Here is a 22269-nt window from a genome sequence, read left to right as displayed (position 1 = left end):
TAATTAACAAAAAATTAAAACACAAATTAGGTGGCAGAATATCAAGCCAGATTAAATGCACACCATCAGCACGAAAGTAATGACTAATTAGTCGAGATTAATTTAATGATTATTATCTTTAAATGATTAGAGATAAAGGGCTTATCTCTAATGGTTATTTTGCTTTGTTTTTTCTTTTAAGTAGTTATATTGATCTTTAAATCCACCGTCGTCCCTCCGCCCCCAGCAATTAATATGCAAATATGGGGGTGGGGTGGAAACCTAGCAACGAGAAACCAACCGCGCACGCGCAACGAGAACGGCCGACCCTTCCTCCCCGCTTGCTTTCCCCCCCAACGCATGCGCACTCCTCCTCCCTTTCCCGGACCAAAAGATGGTGGAGCCTAGCGGCTCATTCCTCCTCCTCCTCCCTTTCCCTTACCGCCCCTCCCCTTCAGTCCCTTTTTTTTGCACGCATGCGCAAACAGGTCCGGCAAGAAGCCGCTCCTAATCCCCTCCCTCTCACTTCCTCCACCCCCGCCTCTCGATCCGGAAGCTCTCGTCGCGGGAGAGTGACGTGTAGAGGCGCTGGGCCGGCCGCTGCCGTGTAGGTTGTGGGAACCGGACCCACGTGAGGTGTCGCCGAGCGGCTGCCGTCGCCGTCGCGCTCGTGGAGTTGGGAGGAGGGGGGGCGGAAAGAGAGAGGGGGGCGGGTGTTTGCGGGGGGCGGGGAGAGGCCCCTTTTCGCGGCCGGGATGCGCCAAGCGACAAAGGTACGGGCGGCTCGAGGGGCGGGCGGGGGGCGGGGTCCGTGTGTTTTGTTTCCCCTTCTCTTCACGTCCCCCCCTCCCCATATTCTCCTTAGAGATTAGGGGGCCGAGCAGGTTCGCAGGGGGTCGTGCTGAGGGCAGTGCCTGAGGGTGGGGGGAGCCTATCTGGCCTAGTCAGCCCCCCTGACCTGAGGGGCGGGGGGGGCGGCCTCCTGCTGGAAACCTTTCGATTCCTTCCTCATAACGGTGGTTTTTTTTTTTTTGCGTGCGGGGGCTCCCCCTTTTTTGCGGGCTCCCCCCTTTTTAGTTTGGGAAGAAGGTGGGCCAGGGAAGGGACGACGACGTGATAAGGTTTTTTTTATGCATGGCCGGAGAAGCTTTCCTTTCTTCCTCCCCCGTCATCGTGCCCCCCCCCCCCGCGTATCTGGAAGGGCTTTCTTTTGTCTTCTGACTGCACGCCCTTGGGTCATCTCGTTTGTCGTTGGAAGGGACCACGAGGGCCATCCAGCCAAACCCGCTGCAATGCAGGAGTCTTATCTTTTTGCCCAACGTGGGGCTGGATAGCTCCATCACTAGAGCATGAGGCTTTTGGTCTTGGGATCGAGCCCCATGTTGGGTAAATATTCCTGCGTGGCAAGGGGTTGGACTTGATGACCCTCGGGGTCACTTCAAACTCTCACTGTTTTATGGTTCTCTGATTCTAAGAGTCTCATGCTCTACCAATTGAGATTGTTATTATTACATCATAATAATAATAATAATAATAATAATAATAATACCTGAGGCTATCCAGTCTGAAGATAAAAGAAAGCTCTTCTGCACACACGGGGGCATAGTTAACCCTGGGATTCACTTCCATGGGAGGTAATGGTGACCCCAACATGTCTTTAAAAGACAGTAAGGCAGAGTCCTGATGGGGTGGGATAAGCCTACTAGCCAACCGCATCATGTCCCTCAGTGACATTTGCTGGGAGTCGCAAATGGGGAGAGTTGCTGTTGCAGCTGTGTGATGTCTTCAGGCTTCCCCATAGGGGCATCTGATTGGTTGCTGGGAGACCAGGATGCTGGGCTAGATGGACCATTAGCCTGATCCAGAAGGGCTCTTATGTGTAGGAACTGGCCTTCTTGGGGAGGGGTCAGGCTAGAGTAGAGAGGGTGGGTGCCTTGCTGCAAGGTCATCCTTCAAGAGCAGCCTTTCTCAAATTTGGGCCCCCAGATGTTGTAGGATTGCAACTCCCATCATCCCTGACTACTGGTCCTGGTTGCTAGGGATGATGGGAGTTATAGTCCAACATCGTTGGGGGACCCAGGTTTGTGAAAGGATGTTCAAGAGGGTGCAGTACTTCTCTTCTTGCAAAGCAGTTCAGGTTTTCCCATGGGAAGGGGGTCGTTGAGATGTGCCTGGGAATTTGCTGTTGCTAAGCAAGTGGGGTGCATTTCTTTAGTGCTATTCCTGGGACAAAAATGTTTTGTGATTTTGCTGGCTCTTCATTAGAGAGAATGGGAACAGTTAAAGGTGGAGCAGCAGCAGAATCTAATCATATGGTGAGAGGGAAAGATGTGGAAATAATGTTTATATTCTACACATCAAAATATATGACATTCAAGAGAATATAGATAATAATAAAAGATAACTACCCCCAAGTGTTCACAACCTACTTATTTATATTTGAGACGAGGGGAGATGGAAAGATGAATATGAAACAAGGGGTGACTATGAGGCAATATGCTTATGTGTGCCTAGACACGCTGATAGGTGAGAATGTGGATTAAGATGCTAAGTCAAAGGATTCACTGGGAAGGTGAGCTTTCGGGAAGATCCTGAAGAGAGAGCGAGTACCATGAGCATGCAGGGAGATTGATGCTATGAAGTATTGTATAGTGCACAGCAAGGACTATAGGGTTCATAGTTTTATAGGGTAAAGGAGTGTATGAAGGGATGTGGGACTGAATTCCTGTATTCTGGTTTTCTTTTTTATGCATGAGATAAGCGAAAAGGCTTTCCTGCATAGTTTCACCAAAGGCAGAGATGTTTTGCTCATGCACACTGTAAGGGAAACAGCTGAGTATGTCCTCAATACTTGTAAACATTTATGTCAGGTGTATTCAAGCATTTGTGCTTCATTCAACGAAATGCTAGAAACTATACCTTTATCCCTAGCTCATAATACTAGTACTTGAGGTTATCAGTACGATATGCAGGACAGACAGTGAATTTTTCCACACATAATTTTATGCAATTGGGCTGCTATGAGCTACTGTGGTGACTGCTAGTTTAGATGGCTTTAAAGGGGATTAGAGAGCCTTATTTTCCATAAATTGTATTTTCGGTTACTGGTCATGATGACTGTATGAAGTCATCAGATTCAGAGACACTCTGCCATTGAATACCACCTGTTGGGGAGTGGCAGTATGAGAGGACTGTTGCCTCCATGCCTTAGTTGTGGACTTCAGAGGCATCTAGGTGGCTGCTTGGGAAATGGAATGCTAGAACAGTGTTAGAAACTGAGATATGAAAGCTAGGAGCTAAACGGCACCTTAAACCTAGGTTAAGGGTGCAACAATAGAATGTCTAGGCGTGCTTTTTTATAACAAGAATACAATGCTGAAAATGAACTGCAACTGAAATATTATGTTCATTTTTTCACATGGTCTAGTCCTTCCCCTGCCCACCCCCCTGATATTCTTAAGAGGGTCTCTTCTCCAGTCTTCAGAGTAGCTGGAAGTGAGGAGGCAGAAAAAGGTCACCTTCGCCTTCCACTCTGCAGTTTAAATCTGAAATCTTAGGCACAGTACTGCATCCAAAGCTCAGAAACTACTCACACTAATGAAATTCCTTGTTGTAAAATGCTCCTAGAACAATGGGAGTTTTGAACACTCTGCTGGAATTCATGGACCTTTCATCTAATCCAGCACAGATTTTCTTATGTCCAAACTCGTTTATCTGGAGTTTGCATCAACAAAAGTTTACTCTGTGTAGAGTTGGAAAGGACCCCAAGGGTCATCTAGTTTAGTCCCCTGCAATTCAGGAACCCTGCCTGCAGCCATCCGTGCATGGGCTCAAACCACCAACCTTCTGGTTAACAGCCAGGTGCACTGCCCCATTGTGCCACAAGTGGCTTGGTAATATCTCTTTGACCATTCCCAGGATAAGGAGCCTGGTCATAGGTGGGTGGAGCTGGGTTCTTATGAATATGCATGCTGTTTGTACTGTACATACACTAATACCTTCAAGAAGTATTTAGACATGAGCAGATCAGGGAGCAATTATCTGTTGGCATTATATGTGATATAAAAACAACAGTCATAATCTCAGTGACCCCTTTGCTCCTTAGTCTTGGTGGAATTCTAGAAAGTGTAGTGAGTTCAGTAGTTATAACCTAATTCATACTGAAGCAAAATGCAAATTCTACATAATATCTGCCACAGTTTCTTCAGAATTGGATAGAAACGCTTGCTACATTTGGCTAAAGTAGCGTATCTTCAACTCATGTTTGTGTCATAATGCATAATTCCAAAAAGGCCTTACTATTTTTGTAGCTTCTGTTGAGGAATTCTAACTTGGCTCAGAACACCTCTAAATCCTTGTTGATTCATTAAAAGCTTTTGTTGCTCAATGCAAGGTGTTTAATTGGCTTCATAATCTTCACTTGTGCAAGCTGTTCTATGCCTGGCCAGACTACTTGTCCGTGTTGCCCAATATTGTCTACCCTTGACTGGCGGTGGCTCTCCTTGGCATCCAGCAGAGGTCTTTCCATAATATCATATATATATTCATATATATATATATATATATATATTTGCTTTCATAATATATGACTTCTCTACAGTAATTTAATCTCTGCATTGCTGTGCTTTATTGTTTAAAAATGTTAAGAAGTTACTCGTGACTTCTTTATGGGTTACCATTGAGGTCTATGCAGATCAGAGATCTTTTAGAACCATAACAATAATAACAAATATTATGAAAAAGTAACTTCAGTTACTGTTTGGTAGCAGTTCTGTAGGTTGGACCTTGAAGTACTTAGAAGCATTCTTAAATTTGTGAAGTGTGTATTATAATTCAGATGTGCTTTGTTTATTGATATGTCACAGCAAGCCTGTGAGTTTTAAGCAATTCTTGTTTAAACTAGTGAGAACAGGAAGTTTCAAAGCAACATTTGCAAGATAATATGCAGAAATAATAATGGCATCAATAATGGAGTGCTCGTTGTTGTTGTTTAGTCGTGTCCAACTCTTCGTGACCCCCTGGACCAGAGCATGCCAGGCACTTCTGTCTTCCACTGCCTCCCGCAGTTTAGTCAAACTCATGCTGGTAGCCTCGAGAACACTGTCCAACCATCTCGTCCTCTGTCGTCCCCTTCTCCTTGTGCCCTCCATCTTTCCCAACATCAGGGTCTTTTCCAGGGAGTCTTCTCTTCTCATGAGGTAGCCAAAGTATTGGAGCCTCAGCTTCATGTTCTCTCCTTTCAGTGAGCACTCAGGGCTGATTTCCTTCAGAATGGATAGGTTTGATCTTCTTGCAGTCCATGGGACTCTCAAGAGTCTCCTCCAGCACCATAATTCAAAAGCATCAATTCTTCGGCGATCAGCCTTCTTTATGGAGTGCTACTTCTTTTCAAGTGACCTGCAGTTCTGTGCATTCTTGGAAATATTTTTTTCTGAAATGGAGGAGTGGGTTCTTCTGAGTAAATTTGTATAGGATTGGGATGTATGGAAAGTACAGAAAATCAATTGAGTGACTTGGGCTGGAAAGGAATGAGACATACAGAGTCCCTGCATTCCAGGATGCCCTAGGCCAATTTATACAGCTTATTGGAGGAGGGAAGAACAAGATTTGGGATCTTGCTAGTTTTAAGGTGTTTGGATAGTCTTGGCTCTGCTTTTCTCTATTTCCCTCCTTTTACAGGTCTCCTAGTTTCTTATTTGAAAAATCTAAAGGACAAGAGTTATAAAGTTGTTTTGCAGACTATTATCGGTGTTGGTATGAGAACTTTACGCCTTTCAAGTCCATGTGCAGCGATGAACTACATGGCAGTGCGTCTGTGGTGGAGATGATGCAGGTGGGAAGAAGACAAAGCTGATGCAAGTTGTTCTTCCTGACTCCATAATCTGAGGCCTAACATGTAATTACAAGTCAGATTCATCTGACTTCAGGGATGTATCTAGTTTACACAATAAAGACTGCTGAAAGAGCCTGGCAAAATGAAATTATTTAGGTGTGAATAACTAGATCTTCAGCAATTTAGAACTTGGGCAGGAGTCCTATACTTTGATGACCATGCTTTTCAAGGTACAGGAGAAAGGTGTGTGAAACTGAGGAGAAGGAACAGATTGGGAGAATGGGGATAGTAGCTTCTATTGAGCATCCTTGAATGCAGCACCCAAGCGTATTGTATATTTGAGTAAACAAATATTTTTTTGGGGAAAATATACTTTATATAAAATAACTTTTAGTGTTGAGAACTTGGTATAGAAGGACAAGAGTGCATAGTGCTTCACCAGCAGAGATTAAGCAAGAAGTGCACTACCAGTTTTGCAAAGTACCGTATTTTTCGCTCTGTAAGACGCACTTTTTCCCTCGTAAAAAGTAAGGAGAAATGTGTGTGCGTCTTATGGAGCGAATGCAGGCTGCACAGCTATCCCAGAAGCCAGAACAGCAAGAGGGATCGCTGCACAGCGATCCCTCTTGCTGTTCTGGCTTCTGGGATTCCGAATATTTTTTCTTTTGTTTTCCTCCTCCAAAAACTAGAGCTAAAAATACAGTAAGTTCACTGTGAATACCATGAAGATCTGCAGAAATTCTCTTGCTGATGCAGTGAACAAAATAACAAAGCAGTATGAGGAGTCTTCAGTTATTTAGGGTGGGATAATAACATGCAGCGCCCCTTTCACCCCAAAATGTTTGTGTGACTATAGCTAGTCCTCCTCACCCCACCCCGGTTATATTCTGTACGTTAAAATCTAATTCCTTCTCTGTGAGCAGTGTTACATACTTGAATATGTTTTAGTATTTAAACCCATTTCGATTTTTTTTTATTGAATCGGGATTTCCCTATGGCAATGATTATTGTAGAGGAAGGATGCAAAAAATTACCCACCTGCTGTGCCAGTCAGAAATAATATTTTTTCAGTCCGTTTTGTTCTAGCAGTCTTATTTGTGCCAAGCATTGCATGGGAATTATAAGACACCCCCCCCCCCAAAAAAAAAAAATCAGTGCAGTTTGGAAAGGTTTAGTTTACGTTACCATCATGATTCAAAGCGGTGTCCAAATATATCAGAGCATGGATAAACACCTACCCATTAATCTTGGGAAGAGTCATGCAAAATTTGGTTAAAAGATGTCCAAATTAGTAGCAAACAAAATTTCCCGAATATGTGTTAGATAATGTTGATTATCCTCTCTAGGAAGTTCTGCTGCACATATACTTGTTTCAATACTTTCTCATTTTCATGATGATTAAACTTCTTAAAGTAGCAAAAACCGCTGATCAGCAACTGTTTTCTAGTCACATCTTTCCAGTTTGCCCCCTGGCACTGAGTAAGTTGTCCACTTCTGCTTTTGAAGTTTGCATTTGTTGCTTTTGTCACTTGCCAATGATGTGGTCAGCCCTTAAACGTTGGTACTAGAATAAAATGTCTTGTTTGCAGTAATGTCTTGTGCAGCACATACAAGTCTCCTAAAAACAAAACACTGATGTGATATAGTTTTAACTTTTAAATGTGTAAAATGAATTGATTTTGTGCAGTTCATGGTGTCAGCTAGAACTCCTGATGCTCTGCCCTTCTGTGGAAAGTATATTGAAGCTTTTATTGTCACGAAAGCTCCCAAAAAAGAAAAAGTGTGGACAAAACTCTAGGAAGGCTTCAGTAGCCTCTTTGAATGTGCGGAACTTTCCATGCATAAGAATTTCTGCTGCTCACTGTTGTCTGAGCAGTGAAAACAGAGGCTAATGAGTTGAACTTTCTGTTCTGTTTGTGCTTCTATCTTCATGCTTTGTTGCGGTTTTTGATACTGGCATGGGAATGGAGGAAAGAGCAGCAGCAAGCCATTTTAATGTTAATAGTATGTGCATACTCAGAACCTTTTCCCCACCCCTAAGCAGAGTTAGACAAAACTCTTTTCCAGATATTGTTCGACCCCAGTGCCTATTGTTCTTGGCCATTGGCTATACTGGCTGGACCTGATGGGAGTTGAGAATCTAAAGCAACCAGACAGGCAGTGTTAGAAACTGGGATGGAAAAGCTGTTCACCACATGGCTCCTGGAACCTGGGTTATGGGTGCAGAAACAGAATGGCTAATTGCCCCCCCCCCCCGCCCCCAATGTAGCAGCACTCTCTGTTTATTTATTTTTTGTAAAGAATTTATTTGGTTCCTTTTGCAATTAGTGGTATTTGGAGGGTTGTAACCAGCCATGGCCAAACAGGCTATACAGGGAGGCATATATAGGACAGTAACACTCAGGGAAATTCATGACTGAGTGGGGATTTGAAGCCGGGTCTTCTAGGTCCTAGTCCTACAGAGTCCAGTGTTAGAAACTCAAGATATATAAGGTAGGGGCCAAGTGGCTCATTGAACCAACGTTTCAGTCACCAAAACGGAATGCCTAGTCTTCTTTTTCAAATGATGGACAGACTGTGATTGATTCTCAGTTAAACATCTGGATAGTTCAGATGACAGCCTTGAGCTAGGTTAGGAACTTTGAGAACTTAAAGAAGAAAAGTCACTTAATCCAGGGACAGTCCACACACATATACATTGGCCTATTCCTACCTCTCTTTCTTAATGGTGACACGGACCATTCATAACGTAATAATATTCTTCACAACTGTGAGCAGGGCGGTGGGGTAATTGAAGACAAGCTACACTGATTAGCTATAATTTGTTCACTGCTCCTGCTCAGTGTGCACAGAAAAAGCATTTTGGCTCCTGAAATTCATTCTGGTTGTTCAGATGCCTTATGAGGAACGGCTAAGGGAGCTGGGCATGTTTAGCCTGAAGAAGAGGAGGTTAAGGGGTGATATGATAGCCATGTTCAAATATATAAAAGGATGTCACATAGAGGAGGGAGAAAGGTTGTTTTCTGCTGCTCCAGAGAAGCGGACACGGAGCAATGGATCCAAACTACAAGAAAGAAGATTCCACCTAAACATTAGGAAGAACTTCCTGACAGTAAGAGCTGTTCGACAGAGGAGTTTGCTGCCAAGGAGTGTGGTGGAGTCTCCTTCTTTGGAGGTCTTTAAGCAGAGGCTTGACAACCATATGTCAGGAGTGCTCTGATGGTGTTTCCTGCTTGGCAGGGGGTTGGACTCGATGGCCCTTGTGGTCTCTTCCAACTCTATGATTCTATGATTCTAAGTGTGTGAAAACCGTCAGAATCCAATGACTTCCAGAAATGCACCTTCAGATGGTGGAGATGCCAGGCTCTTTTGTTGCCTATAAGAGGGCTATTATCATGCCTATGTACTGTCTTATGGTTCTTGTTCTCAGTTTGGTTCTGCAGCAATATATAGTCGTGATGCCTATATGCTCCCTCCAGGTTCAGACAATATGCCTCTGAATACCAGCTGCTGGGGAACAGCTGTGAGAGAAGGCAGTTTTATCAACGTTCTACTTTTGGTTTTCCCATATGCTTCCCATATGCTTTTGGTTTCTCACTGTGGGAAGTGGGATGCTGAACTAGGCAGGTGTCTGGTCTGATCCAGTATGGCTCTTATATTCTGACATCTAATGCTCCTAATTTTGCCACACCGACTCCTGAAGAGAGGCCCTAGCTGCACCGATTTTTAAGAGCACATGTCAAGGGACGGATCACATTGAGTTTCATAGCATGGCAACCTTGAAAGGTAGCTTATTTGAGCCTGGGAAAATATATCTAGCTGAGAGGCAATAAGTTGCTTCTTGTGTATTCAGAAGGATATGTGGGCTGCTGAGCACCACTGCCTTTGCCCTTGGCTTTTCCTTCCTTCCTTCCTTCCTTCCTTCCTTCCTTCCTTCCTTCCTTCCTTCCTTCCTTCCTCTCTCTTGCTCTCAAGCGTGCAACAGAAGCTATTTTTGATCCTCTCTTGCACTTTCATCAGTAGCTGCACGTTTCGAAAAGCACTGGGTACCCTCCAAATGTACTTTTCATCTCACTTCAGAGATGCTTAAAGGATTACTTTTTCACCGTTTCTATTCAGCGAGCCACCTGCCTTCTTTCCAATCGAGCCTCTTCAGCAAGCAGGCATTGACAGTTCCTGAAAGTATGACTCTCGTGCTTCCTGTAGTCTGTTAAGCTTCCCTCCCTTGCTTTTCCGTTACCTTCCCCATATTTCCTTCCTTCAACTTTGTTCTGACTTTTGTTTTATTGAGCTATGCACTAATCAACATACACTTCTCCTCAAGAGGTCCTCTTTACTGGATGCCGATTGCTCCTGTGTCTAACTGTAACAGAAGACGCTTTCACTGTTCATGCTCTTGCATTACACATTACCATGGCAGGGGGGTTGGACTGGAGGAGACTTGAAGGAAAGGTCTGTAAAGGACCCTGGCGGTATAAAGCCAAGGTAAAATAAAGTGGCCAAGAATGAACAATTTGGGTCACAGGGAAGGGCTTAAGTTTCCACTGTCACATCAAACTACTATCTACTTCCTGGCAGAACTGCTAGTTCTGCTTTTGTCTCCCTTAGGGTGGACAAAAGCGTGACATAGTTTTCGGAAGCGCAGTACTTGTCCAGGTGTTGGCATGTTTGGGGGATCTTTTCCAGGGTGTTATAGAGCCCTTTATGCATCCTGATCCCTCATGTGATGAGGAACTGCGTCCTGTCACATTGCCCTGAAGTGAAGAGTCATTTCTCTTTGCCCAGACTTACCTGTGCAACTTGGAAGCCTGAACTTTCAGTAGTTCCAAATTTCACAGGGGACCCTACCTGTTTGCTCCCTTTTGCAGATGTTTGCCTCCAGTATATGAATGGAGACGAGGACTTCCAGGTGAGGCAGGGCTAGCTTGTTGGTCCGCATTCTCACTTCCACAGAACTAATATTGCAGGGGTATCAGAACACACAAATAAGGCTCAAATTAAGGAGCAAAGTAAACTGAAGGTGCTAAATGAGATTTTTCCAGCCTTGCTCACAATGTGTATTTGCAGTTTTATAGTGATTTTTATTTAAAAAAGATTGCGTAAAGTTTATATCTGCAAATTCTAAATACAGTTCTTCAATAAATAAACTTAATAGCTAAACCTATGCACTAATAACTAATTAAATACAGCAATTTTTGTAAATCTTCTTTAAATATACTAATTAATTACTTGAAAAGAATAACAGAAATCCAATTCTTTTCAAAAGCACATTTTAATTTTAATTGGGCTATTTAAGCAGACTGTAGCTTTCAGTCTAGCCCCTTTGCTCTGTAGTTGATGCTTCCTAATTTTGTTTATTTGTTAGCTCTTTTCTGAACCACCTGCATAGTTTAATTAAAAAAACAAAAATGAGATCCAACACAATCTCATGTCCTGTCATTCTTATTACGGTCTCTCTCCCCCCCCCCCTTTTTCTTTGAAAATTGCCATGTCCACCACATATGACAATTTCTGTTCTTTTTTCTGACTGCTTCCTAATTCTGTTTAGCATACTTGGGTTGTCTTCTCTTTTTTAAAACAACAACAACAACAGTTACAAATAGCCTGCAACACTGTGCAATTTTTCACTGTGCTGAAAAAGTAAGACTGTTCAAACTGGCTAGGGGTGAGGTTATACACTACATAATAAGTATTTGTATGTTGTTGCCTTTCACAACCTGGTGCTCTCTAGAAGGTTTGGATCACAGCTCCCAGTTGTGCTGGCTCAGTCTGATGAAAGTTGTTCCCTCCAGATGGGGAAGGCTGGAATAATGCCTCGGGTGTTGGAAACGCTTCAAAAACAATTTCTCAGTAACCCTCCAAGGTAGGCTAGCATTGCTGCCATATTGCAGATGGGGCCATGACCCTGAGCTTAGTGGCATTTTGAGGACACCTGTGCCTGGGATGAGAAACTGTCTTGTATTGCTAGCCACTGCTCTCCCACCGGATCTTAAAGGAAAAGTAGCTTATTTCCCAACATGCCTTTCTCAAATTTTCCCATAACCTCTTGCCTTCCTGGCAGCACAGTAGACATCTGGTTCATAGCTGTCAACTTTTCCCTTTTCTTGCGAGGAATCCTATTCGGAATAAGGGAATTTCCCTTTAAAAAAGGGAAACGTTGACAGCTATGATCTGGTTTGCAAAAGGATGCAAATACACATGCAGAATTGGGGGCACATTCTGGACTGGAGGAATAAGGAGTGGCTCAACAAATTGGGGCGGAAGTCAAAATTTGAACCATGTCAAGTGTAGCTAGGGTGAAATGGGCATCTTTAACACAGATCAGTAAGCAGGAGAGCCTTGAGTTCTTCTGCATTGCAAGTGTGTGATGAGCAAGTGTGTGGTTGCCTCTGGTCCAATCAAACAGCAAGTTTTTAACGACAAGGAAAGAAGCCATAGTCCCTGGTATGTCTCTGCAGTCTCCCTCAGGAAACTTACCTTGCTGCATGCAAAAAACGGGTTCTGAACAGTTTGTGTTGCTGGAGGGCTTTGAATGATGGAACTTTTTCAGTTTTCTGTGGTGTAACTTGTTTCTTTTTTGTGTCTCCTTTGCTGTTGCAGCTGCACTTCGAGATCATAATGCAGCAGAAAAATGAAAGAGCATAGGAGAAAAATACAGCGGAGAAGTCGGTTGCTGGCCGGTTATCGAAAATGGACGGTGGGATTTTGGGGGCTAAAGCAGTACTGCTTCCAAAGGAACCGTCTTTCTCTACTTAAAGGAGGGAGGCGCGGCACTTGGACACCTGTGAGCCTGAAACAAACGAAGCCCTGCAGAAGCAAGAGTCTTTGGCTCCAGAGGAAGTGGGCTCCTGAAGTGTTCCTAAATGCAAACCCCCAGCAAGTTGTACCTTTTGAAAACTGCACCTTTCCACAAAACGTACACAGAGGCTTCTTTCCTTGGTGCAAAAGTGGAGGACCTGTTACAGTGGCAGAGGAGCTGGGTGGCACATCCTTTCAGAGCGAAGAACTTCTGAATAAATTTTGCAGTTTAACGGTTGACTCAAAGCCTTCTCAAAGCAAGCAGCACAGCACCGAGACCAGCAATACTGCCTTCCTGGTAAAAGAGGATGGTCTTGCTCGGAAGGTGGGTGAGAGCAATAACAGTGGCGTTGAGGTTCTGAACAACTCCAGAAGGAAGTGCTGCTGCCAAGGCCTGGAGCAAAATGGAACTTGTGACCTCCTGACTATTAGGAGGAGGCCTAGATTTAAAAGGTGTACTTTAAAAAACAGATCTCTATTTATGATGTATAAGAAACTTTCTGCGGTCAAGTTTTGGATTAGAATCGCGAAATCTCGTCCCAGGTTTTGGAGAGGCAAGGCGTGCAAGTTGAGCATAAGGAGGCCGAGCTGGGTGGAGAAAGTAAGCAGAGATTGGCAAGAGGACCTCCGCCGAGGAGTCTCTGGGGCCTCGCTTCCCTCTTGGAAACTGAAAAGTAAATCTCCCTGGAACCTGTTCAGCTTGTCAGATATGAACAGTCATATGCCAGGACCATTGATTGAGGAGAGTCAAACACACCTGCCTGACGCCTGCCTCACCCAGGGCGCACGCTTGCCATGCAGGGAGCTCCATTACAAGGAACTTGCGCCCAGAGACCAAAATGGCATCGCTGAGCCCTGCGTGCCGGAGTTGCATGGAGCAGAAGCAGCATGTGGAGCACAGCCTACTCACAAGGAGGAAGCGCGGAAGGCACCCGCACTGGACAGCTGCCCTGATAGTTTCGTCTCTGTGACGGAGAAAGAAAGCTCGGTTTTAGGTCCAGGAGATGGGGGAACGAATCAGTTTACGGGTGCCGGCGAGACAGTGCTGGGGCCCTCCAGGGCGGATTTGGGCACAAACGACGGCTTTGCTAATGGGCCTGCTTCCGTGGAGCTGGCGCAAAATGAGGACAGTGGTCGGATGGAGGTGGAAAGGCCCATAAGCATGGACGTATTTGGCGCCGAGCTCTTAGATCACCCGTACTGTAAAAGCCCTCATGATGAGCCTCTGAGAGGAAGCACAGGACAGAAATCAGGGACCCAAAAGAGTGGGAAAAGAAGCAGCCAGAGAGCTTCTTGCGTCAGTGACGAGCAGTTGGCTGTGTGGCTTTGTGGTATATAGCAACACTCTCTTAATGCTTATTGCTGGTTTTGTTTATTTATGCTATGAATCTGGGTGCTGTCCCTGTAGATTATAATGACATTTTATGCACTACTGTACTTCTTGCTATGAAGGGACGCGGGTGGCGCTGTGGGTAAAAGCCTCAGCGCCTAGGGCTTGCCGATCGAAAGGTCGGCGGTTCGAATCCCCGCGGCGGGGTGCACTCCCGCTGCTCGGTCCCAGCGCCTGCCAACCTAGCAGTTCGAAAGCACCCCCGGCTGCAAGTAGATAAATAGGGACTGCTTACTAGCGGGAAGGTAAACGGCGTTTCCGTGTGCAGCTCTGGCTCGCCAGAGCAGCGTCATCACGCTGGCCACGTGACCCGGAAGTGTCTCCGGACAGCGCTGGCCCCCGGCCTCTAGAGTGAGATGGGCGCACAACCCTAGAGTCTGTCAAGACTGGCCCGTACGGGCAGGGGTACCTTTACCTTTACCTTTACTTCTTGCTATATTTATTGTGGGTTTGAGATTAGGATGTTGCACACACAGCAGTTCAGCTGGCCTGTCCTTGTCAATTTTGTGATCCTCCAAGCCAGGTACTGTGGCTTTTGCAGGAATGCAGCGAAGCCCTGGCTTTTGCTTGCCAGCCTGGGATTGCAAGAGCCGCAGTCTTAGTACCTGATGGACCTTAGTAATGGCTGCTGGGCTGTTTTAAGCTTGATGGGTTCCAGATCGTACAGGCCTGCCCTTTGATAGCGCAGTTGCATGATAAACCAGTGGGTTGCAATCACAGTGCATTGGTGGTGGTGTTTCATTTGATGGGCTTGTTATGGGACGAAATTGAGACGAAATTGAGACTGGCGCAATTGGGGGTTGGAGCCAAAATCAAGAGGCAGCTTAACTCTTCAGAACACTTTGTCTGTTTATTGTGGCCCCAGATACTTAAGAGAACCCAGACTGGAGGCTTAATCTCAATACATGCTAGAGTTGCCCATCTTCCATATTGAAATAAGAATCTGAGTGCTTAATGAGATGGGTAATAAAAGGAGTGAAGCTACTTGCTGACTGTGAGCTCAGTAGATCCGTATCCCCTGTACTCACCTCTTGGCAGCCCAGTGTAGATTGGGCTGTTGGTGTGTCCTAAGTGGCGTCCATCTGGCACAGGCCAATTCCATTCTGGAATGCAGGGGTGATTGAGTCCTTGGCTTGTAGCAATTCCTGCTAGAAATGTTCCATGGTGTCGTAGGTTACTTGGCGTGTACAATGGGTTTAAAAATATTTCTCCTTGTCACAATGTAAGTAGAGGGTGCCCAAAATTTTGAAACAGATCTGGTGTGCATTCCCATGACTCTATTCTCTGAACATCTCATTGATTTGGGTTGATTGCAGTCAGGGCCAGTATAGCTCCTGTCCTGCATTCAGACCCCGGAAGGTTCATTTTTGCGCTTCTGTAGGCTTCTTCCCCTCCCTGCAATTATCCCCCAACTGGTCTTTCAAAATTTAAGAATTTAAGTTTCGAGAAATGCAGTCTGATTGCTGCCATCTAAAGGGCTGCGTATTCCACGTTTATTTTTTGTCCATCTCTGCCTCAGCGTAACGGTATGCGAACAGAACCGCAATTTCATCCAGATGTTAGGGGTACGTATCTCTTCTCCCAAGCCATGTAATGTAAATTGATGATGTGCTGATTGGAAACTCTTTCATCTGCCTAGAAATGCTATACACCAAAGGTGCAATTAATTAAGCACTACAGCTTTGTGACACGCCCCAACCCCCAATTCGTTTCACTTAGGCTGCAGGAAGCCTCATATCTGGGCAGAGATTGTAGCATGCTTCTCTTTTGGGTTGGATTTAGGATCACAAGTTACGCGCTTATCAGGTTTATTTTAGGCAAGCCCTAGAAACCATTTTATGCTTCTTGCTCTCTAGGAGGGACTAGGGTGGGTGCTAAGCCCTTCATGAGCGCATGCTCTCTCTCTCACACAGTACTGCAGAGACACTGGCTCTGCATAAATTGTTTGTCTATGCTCATTTGAACAGGGGTCCAAGTCTGGGACTTGTCATTGCGTCATTGTCAACCTTGTACGTCAATTTTGTACTGTTCCCATTCTGACTTGAAAATGGGTCGTAGAAACTCAACCATAGAAATAAGTCATCTGATTCCTATGCAACTGCTGCTCCTATGCATACTTTTTCTTCTTCAAAAAAAACCCCTCTCTCTATTTATAAGGATTCCTAGATGAAGTAATGAAGAAATATGGCAGTCTAATTCCACTCTGTGAAAAGGATGTTATGGGAAGATTAAAGGAAGTCTTTAATGAAGACTTCTCCTATAGGTTAGTAGCTATCTCTTAATTCTTCGCTCTGCTGATTCACTTTCCGGATTCCACTGGCTTCCTACGGCTATGCAGAGCTGCATATCAAATGTGCTGGGATAACTTCGCATTGTCTTACCTCTTTCTTGGCTGCCTGTTCCAGAAAGCCATTCATCACCAAGGAAATCATGAAGTATCAGACGAGGCATCCCAAATCTTCCACTTGCAATTTCCGGGTCTTCTATAACAAGCACATGCTGGATATGGATGATTTGACAACGTTGGATGGTCAGAACTGGCTAAACGATCAGGTGAGAGCAATTGCAGATTCTGCTGCTTAAAATGGTGCTTTCAGTCACGCCATCGTGGTACTGTTGCCTTGCTTCCAGGTTGAAGGGATGTTGGGTTTTCTTTGGAGCAGGGCCTTATTGTGGGAAATGAGTTCTAGGGTTTAGAAAAGGCAAGGGTTATCCAGTAGAGGCGTCTGCAATGCGAGAATTCCCTGATCTTCAGTGACGTCTGTTAAAACTCCCATCCAATGTCATCTTTTTTTAAAAAAACTTTTTTTTAAACACATTTATTCAAAAGTCCCTCCTACCCAGTTGGCATACTGCTGGAAGGGTGTGTGATTTGGGAGAGAAGGAACCACTCAAGTCACTACTAATATATTTGATTGGTGCGTGTTTGTGTGTGTACATTCAAGGGTGTTCCTAGGTCCATATTTGTCACCAGAGGTTCAGGTGATCTCTCCAGTGAGGAGCACCTGTTATCAGCTTACATGGATATACCAATAACCTCTTTCCTGAACAGGGTTGGCTTGGCCACTGTCATGTGTGCATTAGTTGACCTCATGACTGGTTGGTCCTATACAGGGGTACCTCTGGATGCGAACGGGATCTGTTCCGGAGCCCCTTTCTCATCCAGAAGTGAACGATTTGCCGCTTCCGCGCGTGCGCATGACGTCATTTTAACAGTCTGCGCATGCACGAGTGATGAAACCCAGAAGTAACGCGCTCTGTTACTTCCGGGTTGCTGCAGTGCGCAACCCGAAAATACTTCTTCCGAAGCTACTTCAACCCGAGGTATGACTGTATTATGGAATGCCCTTCTGTGGGGGACATAAGCCAGTGGATCTCTGAGTTGAGTATGAGGAAGTTAAGACAGGATAACCTCTCAGCTTCGTTGGAGTTCATCCTAGTAGACCTTGTTATAGAATTGCCCCCTTAATCCGGTTCTGGGTTCAAATTGGTTAGATTGCTATGGTGTAAGTAAGTGGCTTGATTTGTACAGAACTAGACTGTCTAATTAGAATTGGAATGCTAGCTTTGAAACATGTAATCCAGGCTAGGATTAGTGCATCCTTCCAAATTTGCATTCTTACTTAGCGGAATGAGAAAATGAAGCTTGCGAAGATGGTTGACTGCAACAGTAGAATAAGACAAAATTGTAAAGCAAATAACCATGACAGCTTCCTTCTCATACTTGTCTGCTACATTCAGTGGTGATTCGCATCGCTGCCTAAAAATGAGATTTGAAAAATCTCTAAGACAAGATGTGAGCATGGAACTTGCTCTGTCTGTCGGTCTAGGGGGAAAAAAATATTTACATCCTTACACCCTATCTTGTGTGGTCAGGTCTAGATTCCTGTTATACCAAATGCTTTTGCATATTTGTGGAAATCTGTATACAATGTAAAATAGTAGCCTCTTTCTGGACTGAGAAGAGAATTTCTGCTTCACAAAGGACTCTGCCCATCTGCTGCATATCAAGCCAGTAAGTAATGTGTCCAGCCTGTGAAATGTGCCAGACACACTTTGCACCTGGCTATCGGCCACTTGTGACCAGGTGAAGATACCTGGGTGCCAGGATGGTGCCTGATGTCTCCACCTTCTGGAGGTGCATGCCTGGGGATCCTTGGGTCTTGACTGTTTTCACACACTAGCAACACATCCTGTAAAATTTTATCCATTATATTTTATCTGCACAATCAGAATGAATTTTAGAAACCAAAAACTTGTATTGAAAAATACAACTTTTGAGCTGTCTGGTCCAAAAATGACAACCAGGCATTTTTTTTTATTTTTTTATTTTTTATTTTTTATTGCAGCTGTAATCCTGGTTTAAGGAACCATTTGGTGCCTAGTTTCTAACACTGCATGTGTCAAATCTGCTACAATACACCCACAAAGTCATTTCCCTCAATACCAGGGTGTAACTCCAGGTCAAAAAGTGTCCCTTAATCTCCTTGGATACATACAAATATGTTAATCTTCAGATGAGCTACCTGACTTAATGAAGAAAGGCTCAATTAGCTCACGGTTTTCTCAGGTCTGGCTCTCTGAGTTTCATAGAGGTAGAGCTGTGCATATTATATCTGGTCATTCTAAGAATTACTGTGCAACTTTAAGAATTGGTGTGTGGGTTGTCTTTATTTGTTGGTCTTCCCTCCTCCCCCCAGGCTGCTTTTGTGTTGTGCAATTTAGATTGTAAGCCTGTAAGTAAGTTTGTACTAATCATATATAAGCCACTCTGGGAGCCCTTTTGGTTGAAAAGCAAAGTAAAAATGCTTTAGATAAATAAATGAAGGACATAGCAGCATTGTAAACTTATTCCTGAACACATTGTCCGTGTGAATGTAATTGGAGGAAGAAGGACCTCCTCTGCCATAGAGAACAGAGCCATGTTTCCCTTATTCTTTGGTGGAAAAATGTTGGGAGTACACTGGTACAAAACGAACATGTGCTTCTTTTTTTAAAGAGCAGAAATCACACACCTTGCAAGATGGAGCGAGCTGCCATTTGGGGCAGTCTTTGTTTTAAATCCAACACTGTGGGTGGGTGGGATTCCAGTCCTCATGGTTGCAATCTTGTATGTTTGGGGGCAGTAGCTGCTACAATCCCAGAATCTGAAAAGGTGGCAGAATAAACCTCCAGAGAATAAAACTTTCAGTCTCCAGCGTAACTCATTACTACTAGCAAAAACAGAGTAAATTCATTCATTCTAAATCGTTCAGGTTGCAGAATTCAGCTTTCTTTGTTGTTGGATTGTGCAGAATGTATTTTCAATGTGCAGTATATGTATCCTGGCTTCTAGCAGTGCATTCAAAGAATGACCACATACATTGAGCATTGCAGAGGAGCAATTCACAAATGTAATGTTGTGTTTTTCCTCCCTAATAAAGTTTAAGCTTTCTTCTTCTCTAAACTCTTTCAGATTATCAACATGTATGGCGAGCTAATAATGGACGCAGTCCCTGACAAGGTGAGCTTCTTTTACTTGGTTCTGTATTATGCAACAGTAGCTCAATTGGATAGGGGGGGAAAGGTGGCTTAAAATTATTAGTCCTAAGGGAAAATGGAGAGGGGCAATTATGGGGGCAGTTATTCCTAGCTTTGCGCAGGGGAAGGGAGTAGTCAGTCCTTTAATCGGCTGGCTGTTTATTTACATATGAACTCCATTCTAGAGCACCCACTGGCTATGTATGGACATTTGTCTACTACTATTTAATTTATATATGGCTTACACGCCAAAATTTCATGTAAGCAGTTTACAACTGTAAATCAACACATAACCAAGAGACACAATAACAAATCCACTGGAGTATTAAAACATCCTTAATTAAAATATGCAATAAAACAAGCATAACAAAACAGTTAAAATAATAAAATTGGACCTTCAGAATCACACAGCATGGTTTATGAGCTGAAGCTCCCCTCCTTCACTAGTTAAGAGGTTTTTCCTGTAGTATAAAAATGCCCTTAATAAAATAAACCTTTCTTAGTTGGGGTGCAGCAGATCTTGGTTTGTATTCAGCTGGAGTTCATTGTGCTAGAACTGGAGGCTTTGAATGTGATCAGTCATCGACCTCTTCTGCCTTTTGTAGGTTCATTTCTTCAACAGCTTTTTTCATAGACAGCTGGTAACCAAAGGATATAACGGAGTAAAACGATGGACTAAAAAGGTAGGCTTCTGTGTGCTCTGAAAGCCCTTAACAGCTGCGTAATACTGAACTATTTTGAAGAATGAATTTGAAATGAATGCACTGCACCGAACCCGGAAGTACTGGAATGGGTTACTTCCGGGTTTTGGCGCTTGTGCACGTGCAGAAGCACTAAATCGCGCTTTGCGTGTGTGCAGAAGCACCAAATTGCGACCCGCGTTTGCGCAGACGCGACACTGGGGGTTGAGAACGTGCCTCCTGCACGGATCACATTCGCAACCTGAGGTTCCACTGTATTGCTAAATTATTGGGCTGAGTTCAAGGTTCTTGTATTAGTTTCCAAGTCCTTAATTTGGGTCCAGGATATCGTAAGGACCATCTGATTCCTTATATTTCATCCCAGTCAGCTAGTCCACAATGACTCAAATGCATGGCTCATAATTATTAGACACATTGCATTCATTGTAGTGGATGTGAGCCTGTGGAGCTCCTTCCCAGCTGAAATTAGACAGGCGCCCTCTTTGCAGAACTTCAGGCACATGACTGAGACTTCCTTGTTCCAGCAGGCATTTTAAAGTAGCATTTGGTTTTATGATGAGTTTTTATTGTTTTATTTTTAAATTCAACTTTATTTGTTTTTTTAAATGTACATAACTTAGAAGGGCTTAGGATTAAATGGCATGTAAATGTCTTAAATAAATGAGTGCGTGCCTTTGGCTGCTTAAGATAGATCTGAGAGGCCGTAGTTTCCTGATAAAACACAGGTTTTGCATGAAAGATGGTCCCAGGCTCGGCTGCAGAATATACATAGCCACGAACCAAAAGCAGAAGCGAGGAAAGCATCTTTGTGCTAGAAGTGCTGGTTGCAAGCATCACACATAGCTGGGGAATTACCTTCCAGCATCACTGACCTAGTGGAAATACCCTTCCAAGCCCCAAATAGTAAACTTGATAGTGCAGAATAAACCCGCCCAGGGAGTCTTTGCCAGATAAAATGTTCCTCTCTAATATGGTGGATGGAAAAACCTCTGGGTAACAGGAAAGACTTCCTATATCCAACTGAGTTGACTGATTAAAATATTTAGAGAGGTGTGTGAAAGAAAGAAAGAAAGAAAGAAAGAAAGAAAGAAAGAAAGAAAAAGAAAGGGTCTAGCAAGCTTCAGGATAGGAAAAGATGGCCTCCTTAGAGTATACAGCCTTGGCTTTTGTTCCTCAACCTACAGGAAGCTCAGCAACTCAGCACTATGAATTATATATGGAGCCATGTAGCAAAGTGTTTGGGCTGAAGTGCTCCAGAGCATTGTAGGTGTTTGCTTAAATCACAACTGAGCACTGAAATGGGCTTTGTTTGCAGAGAGGCTTAAAGTAGACTTGAGATGTTTATTAAATGCTTATTTAAGGCACATCCTTAAATCTTGGAAATCTTGAATAAAAGCAGATTCCTTCTATTGATTGATCAATAAGCTTTTAATTTTATTTATGTAAAAATACTTTTGTTTCTCGAGGAATAACTTAGATTCAGATTAATATTAGCAAAGCTAGCCCTGCTGTTAAACTATAAAGCTAATCAATGCCCCTACCAGATACGTTGCGACTTTTCTGTGCGAATGAAGAAGCATGTTGATCATTTCCCAAATATCCTGTGTACTCGGTCACTTGGAGAACGGGGTTCACTATCCTTATGTAGGCAAAATGGCACCATCTATGTGCAATATGAAGTACTGTCAGGCTTTGGCAAACTTAAGGCTTGCAGGTAGGTAGCCGTGTTGGTCTGCCGTAGTTGAAACAAAATAAAAAGATTCCTTCCAGTAGCACCTTAGAGACCAACTAAGTTTGTTATTGGTATGAGCTTTTGTGTGAATGCACACTTCTGAAGTCATACCAGCGCTGTGGATCCGGCAATTGTGGCGAGCCTCTTCAAGCCCAGCTGGTCCCCTCAACACCCCACTATCCGTGATGCTTTTTTGGGGGGTGTCTAACCCTGTCACTCACTCCCACCGCTCAAAACCCCCGGTAGCGATCGTCTTTATTAAACAGACGACTCACACCGCGCCGCCATTTCCCTTTGCAAGCAAACCAGAAGCTTG

The 22269-nt window shown here is 44.0% G+C and overlaps 1 protein-coding gene across 3 annotated transcripts in view; it reads left to right on the top strand.

Annotated features, from left to right (window-relative positions):
- The first annotated feature begins 472 nt into the window (after positions 1–472).
- Positions 473–22269, top strand: part of SENP5 (SUMO specific peptidase 5) — a 32599-nt gene continuing 10802 nt past the window's right edge. Inside the window, exons 1-6 of one of the 3 annotated variants that reach the window (XM_028731682.2) lie at positions 473–586; positions 12413–13941; positions 16158–16263; positions 16406–16553; positions 19456–19503; positions 20126–20203. In XM_028731682.2, the coding sequence (XP_028587515.2) occupies positions 12444–13941; positions 16158–16263; positions 16406–16553; positions 19456–19503; positions 20126–20203 (1878 nt within the window). In that variant the 5' untranslated portion in view covers positions 473–586; positions 12413–12443. Of the gene's footprint in view, positions 587–674; positions 753–12412; positions 13942–16157; positions 16264–16405; positions 16554–19455; positions 19504–20125; positions 20204–22269 lie in introns of those variants that run through there. The other 2 variants (XM_028731681.2, XM_028731685.2) reach the window with 2 other exon arrangements.

The sequence above is a fragment of the Podarcis muralis genome, chromosome 6 (genome assembly GCF_964188315.1).
Source record: "Podarcis muralis chromosome 6, rPodMur119.hap1.1, whole genome shotgun sequence".
In the NCBI taxonomy this organism is placed as follows: Eukaryota; Metazoa; Chordata; class Lepidosauria; order Squamata; family Lacertidae; genus Podarcis; species Podarcis muralis.
This window is presented reverse-complemented; position numbering and strand designations above follow the sequence as displayed.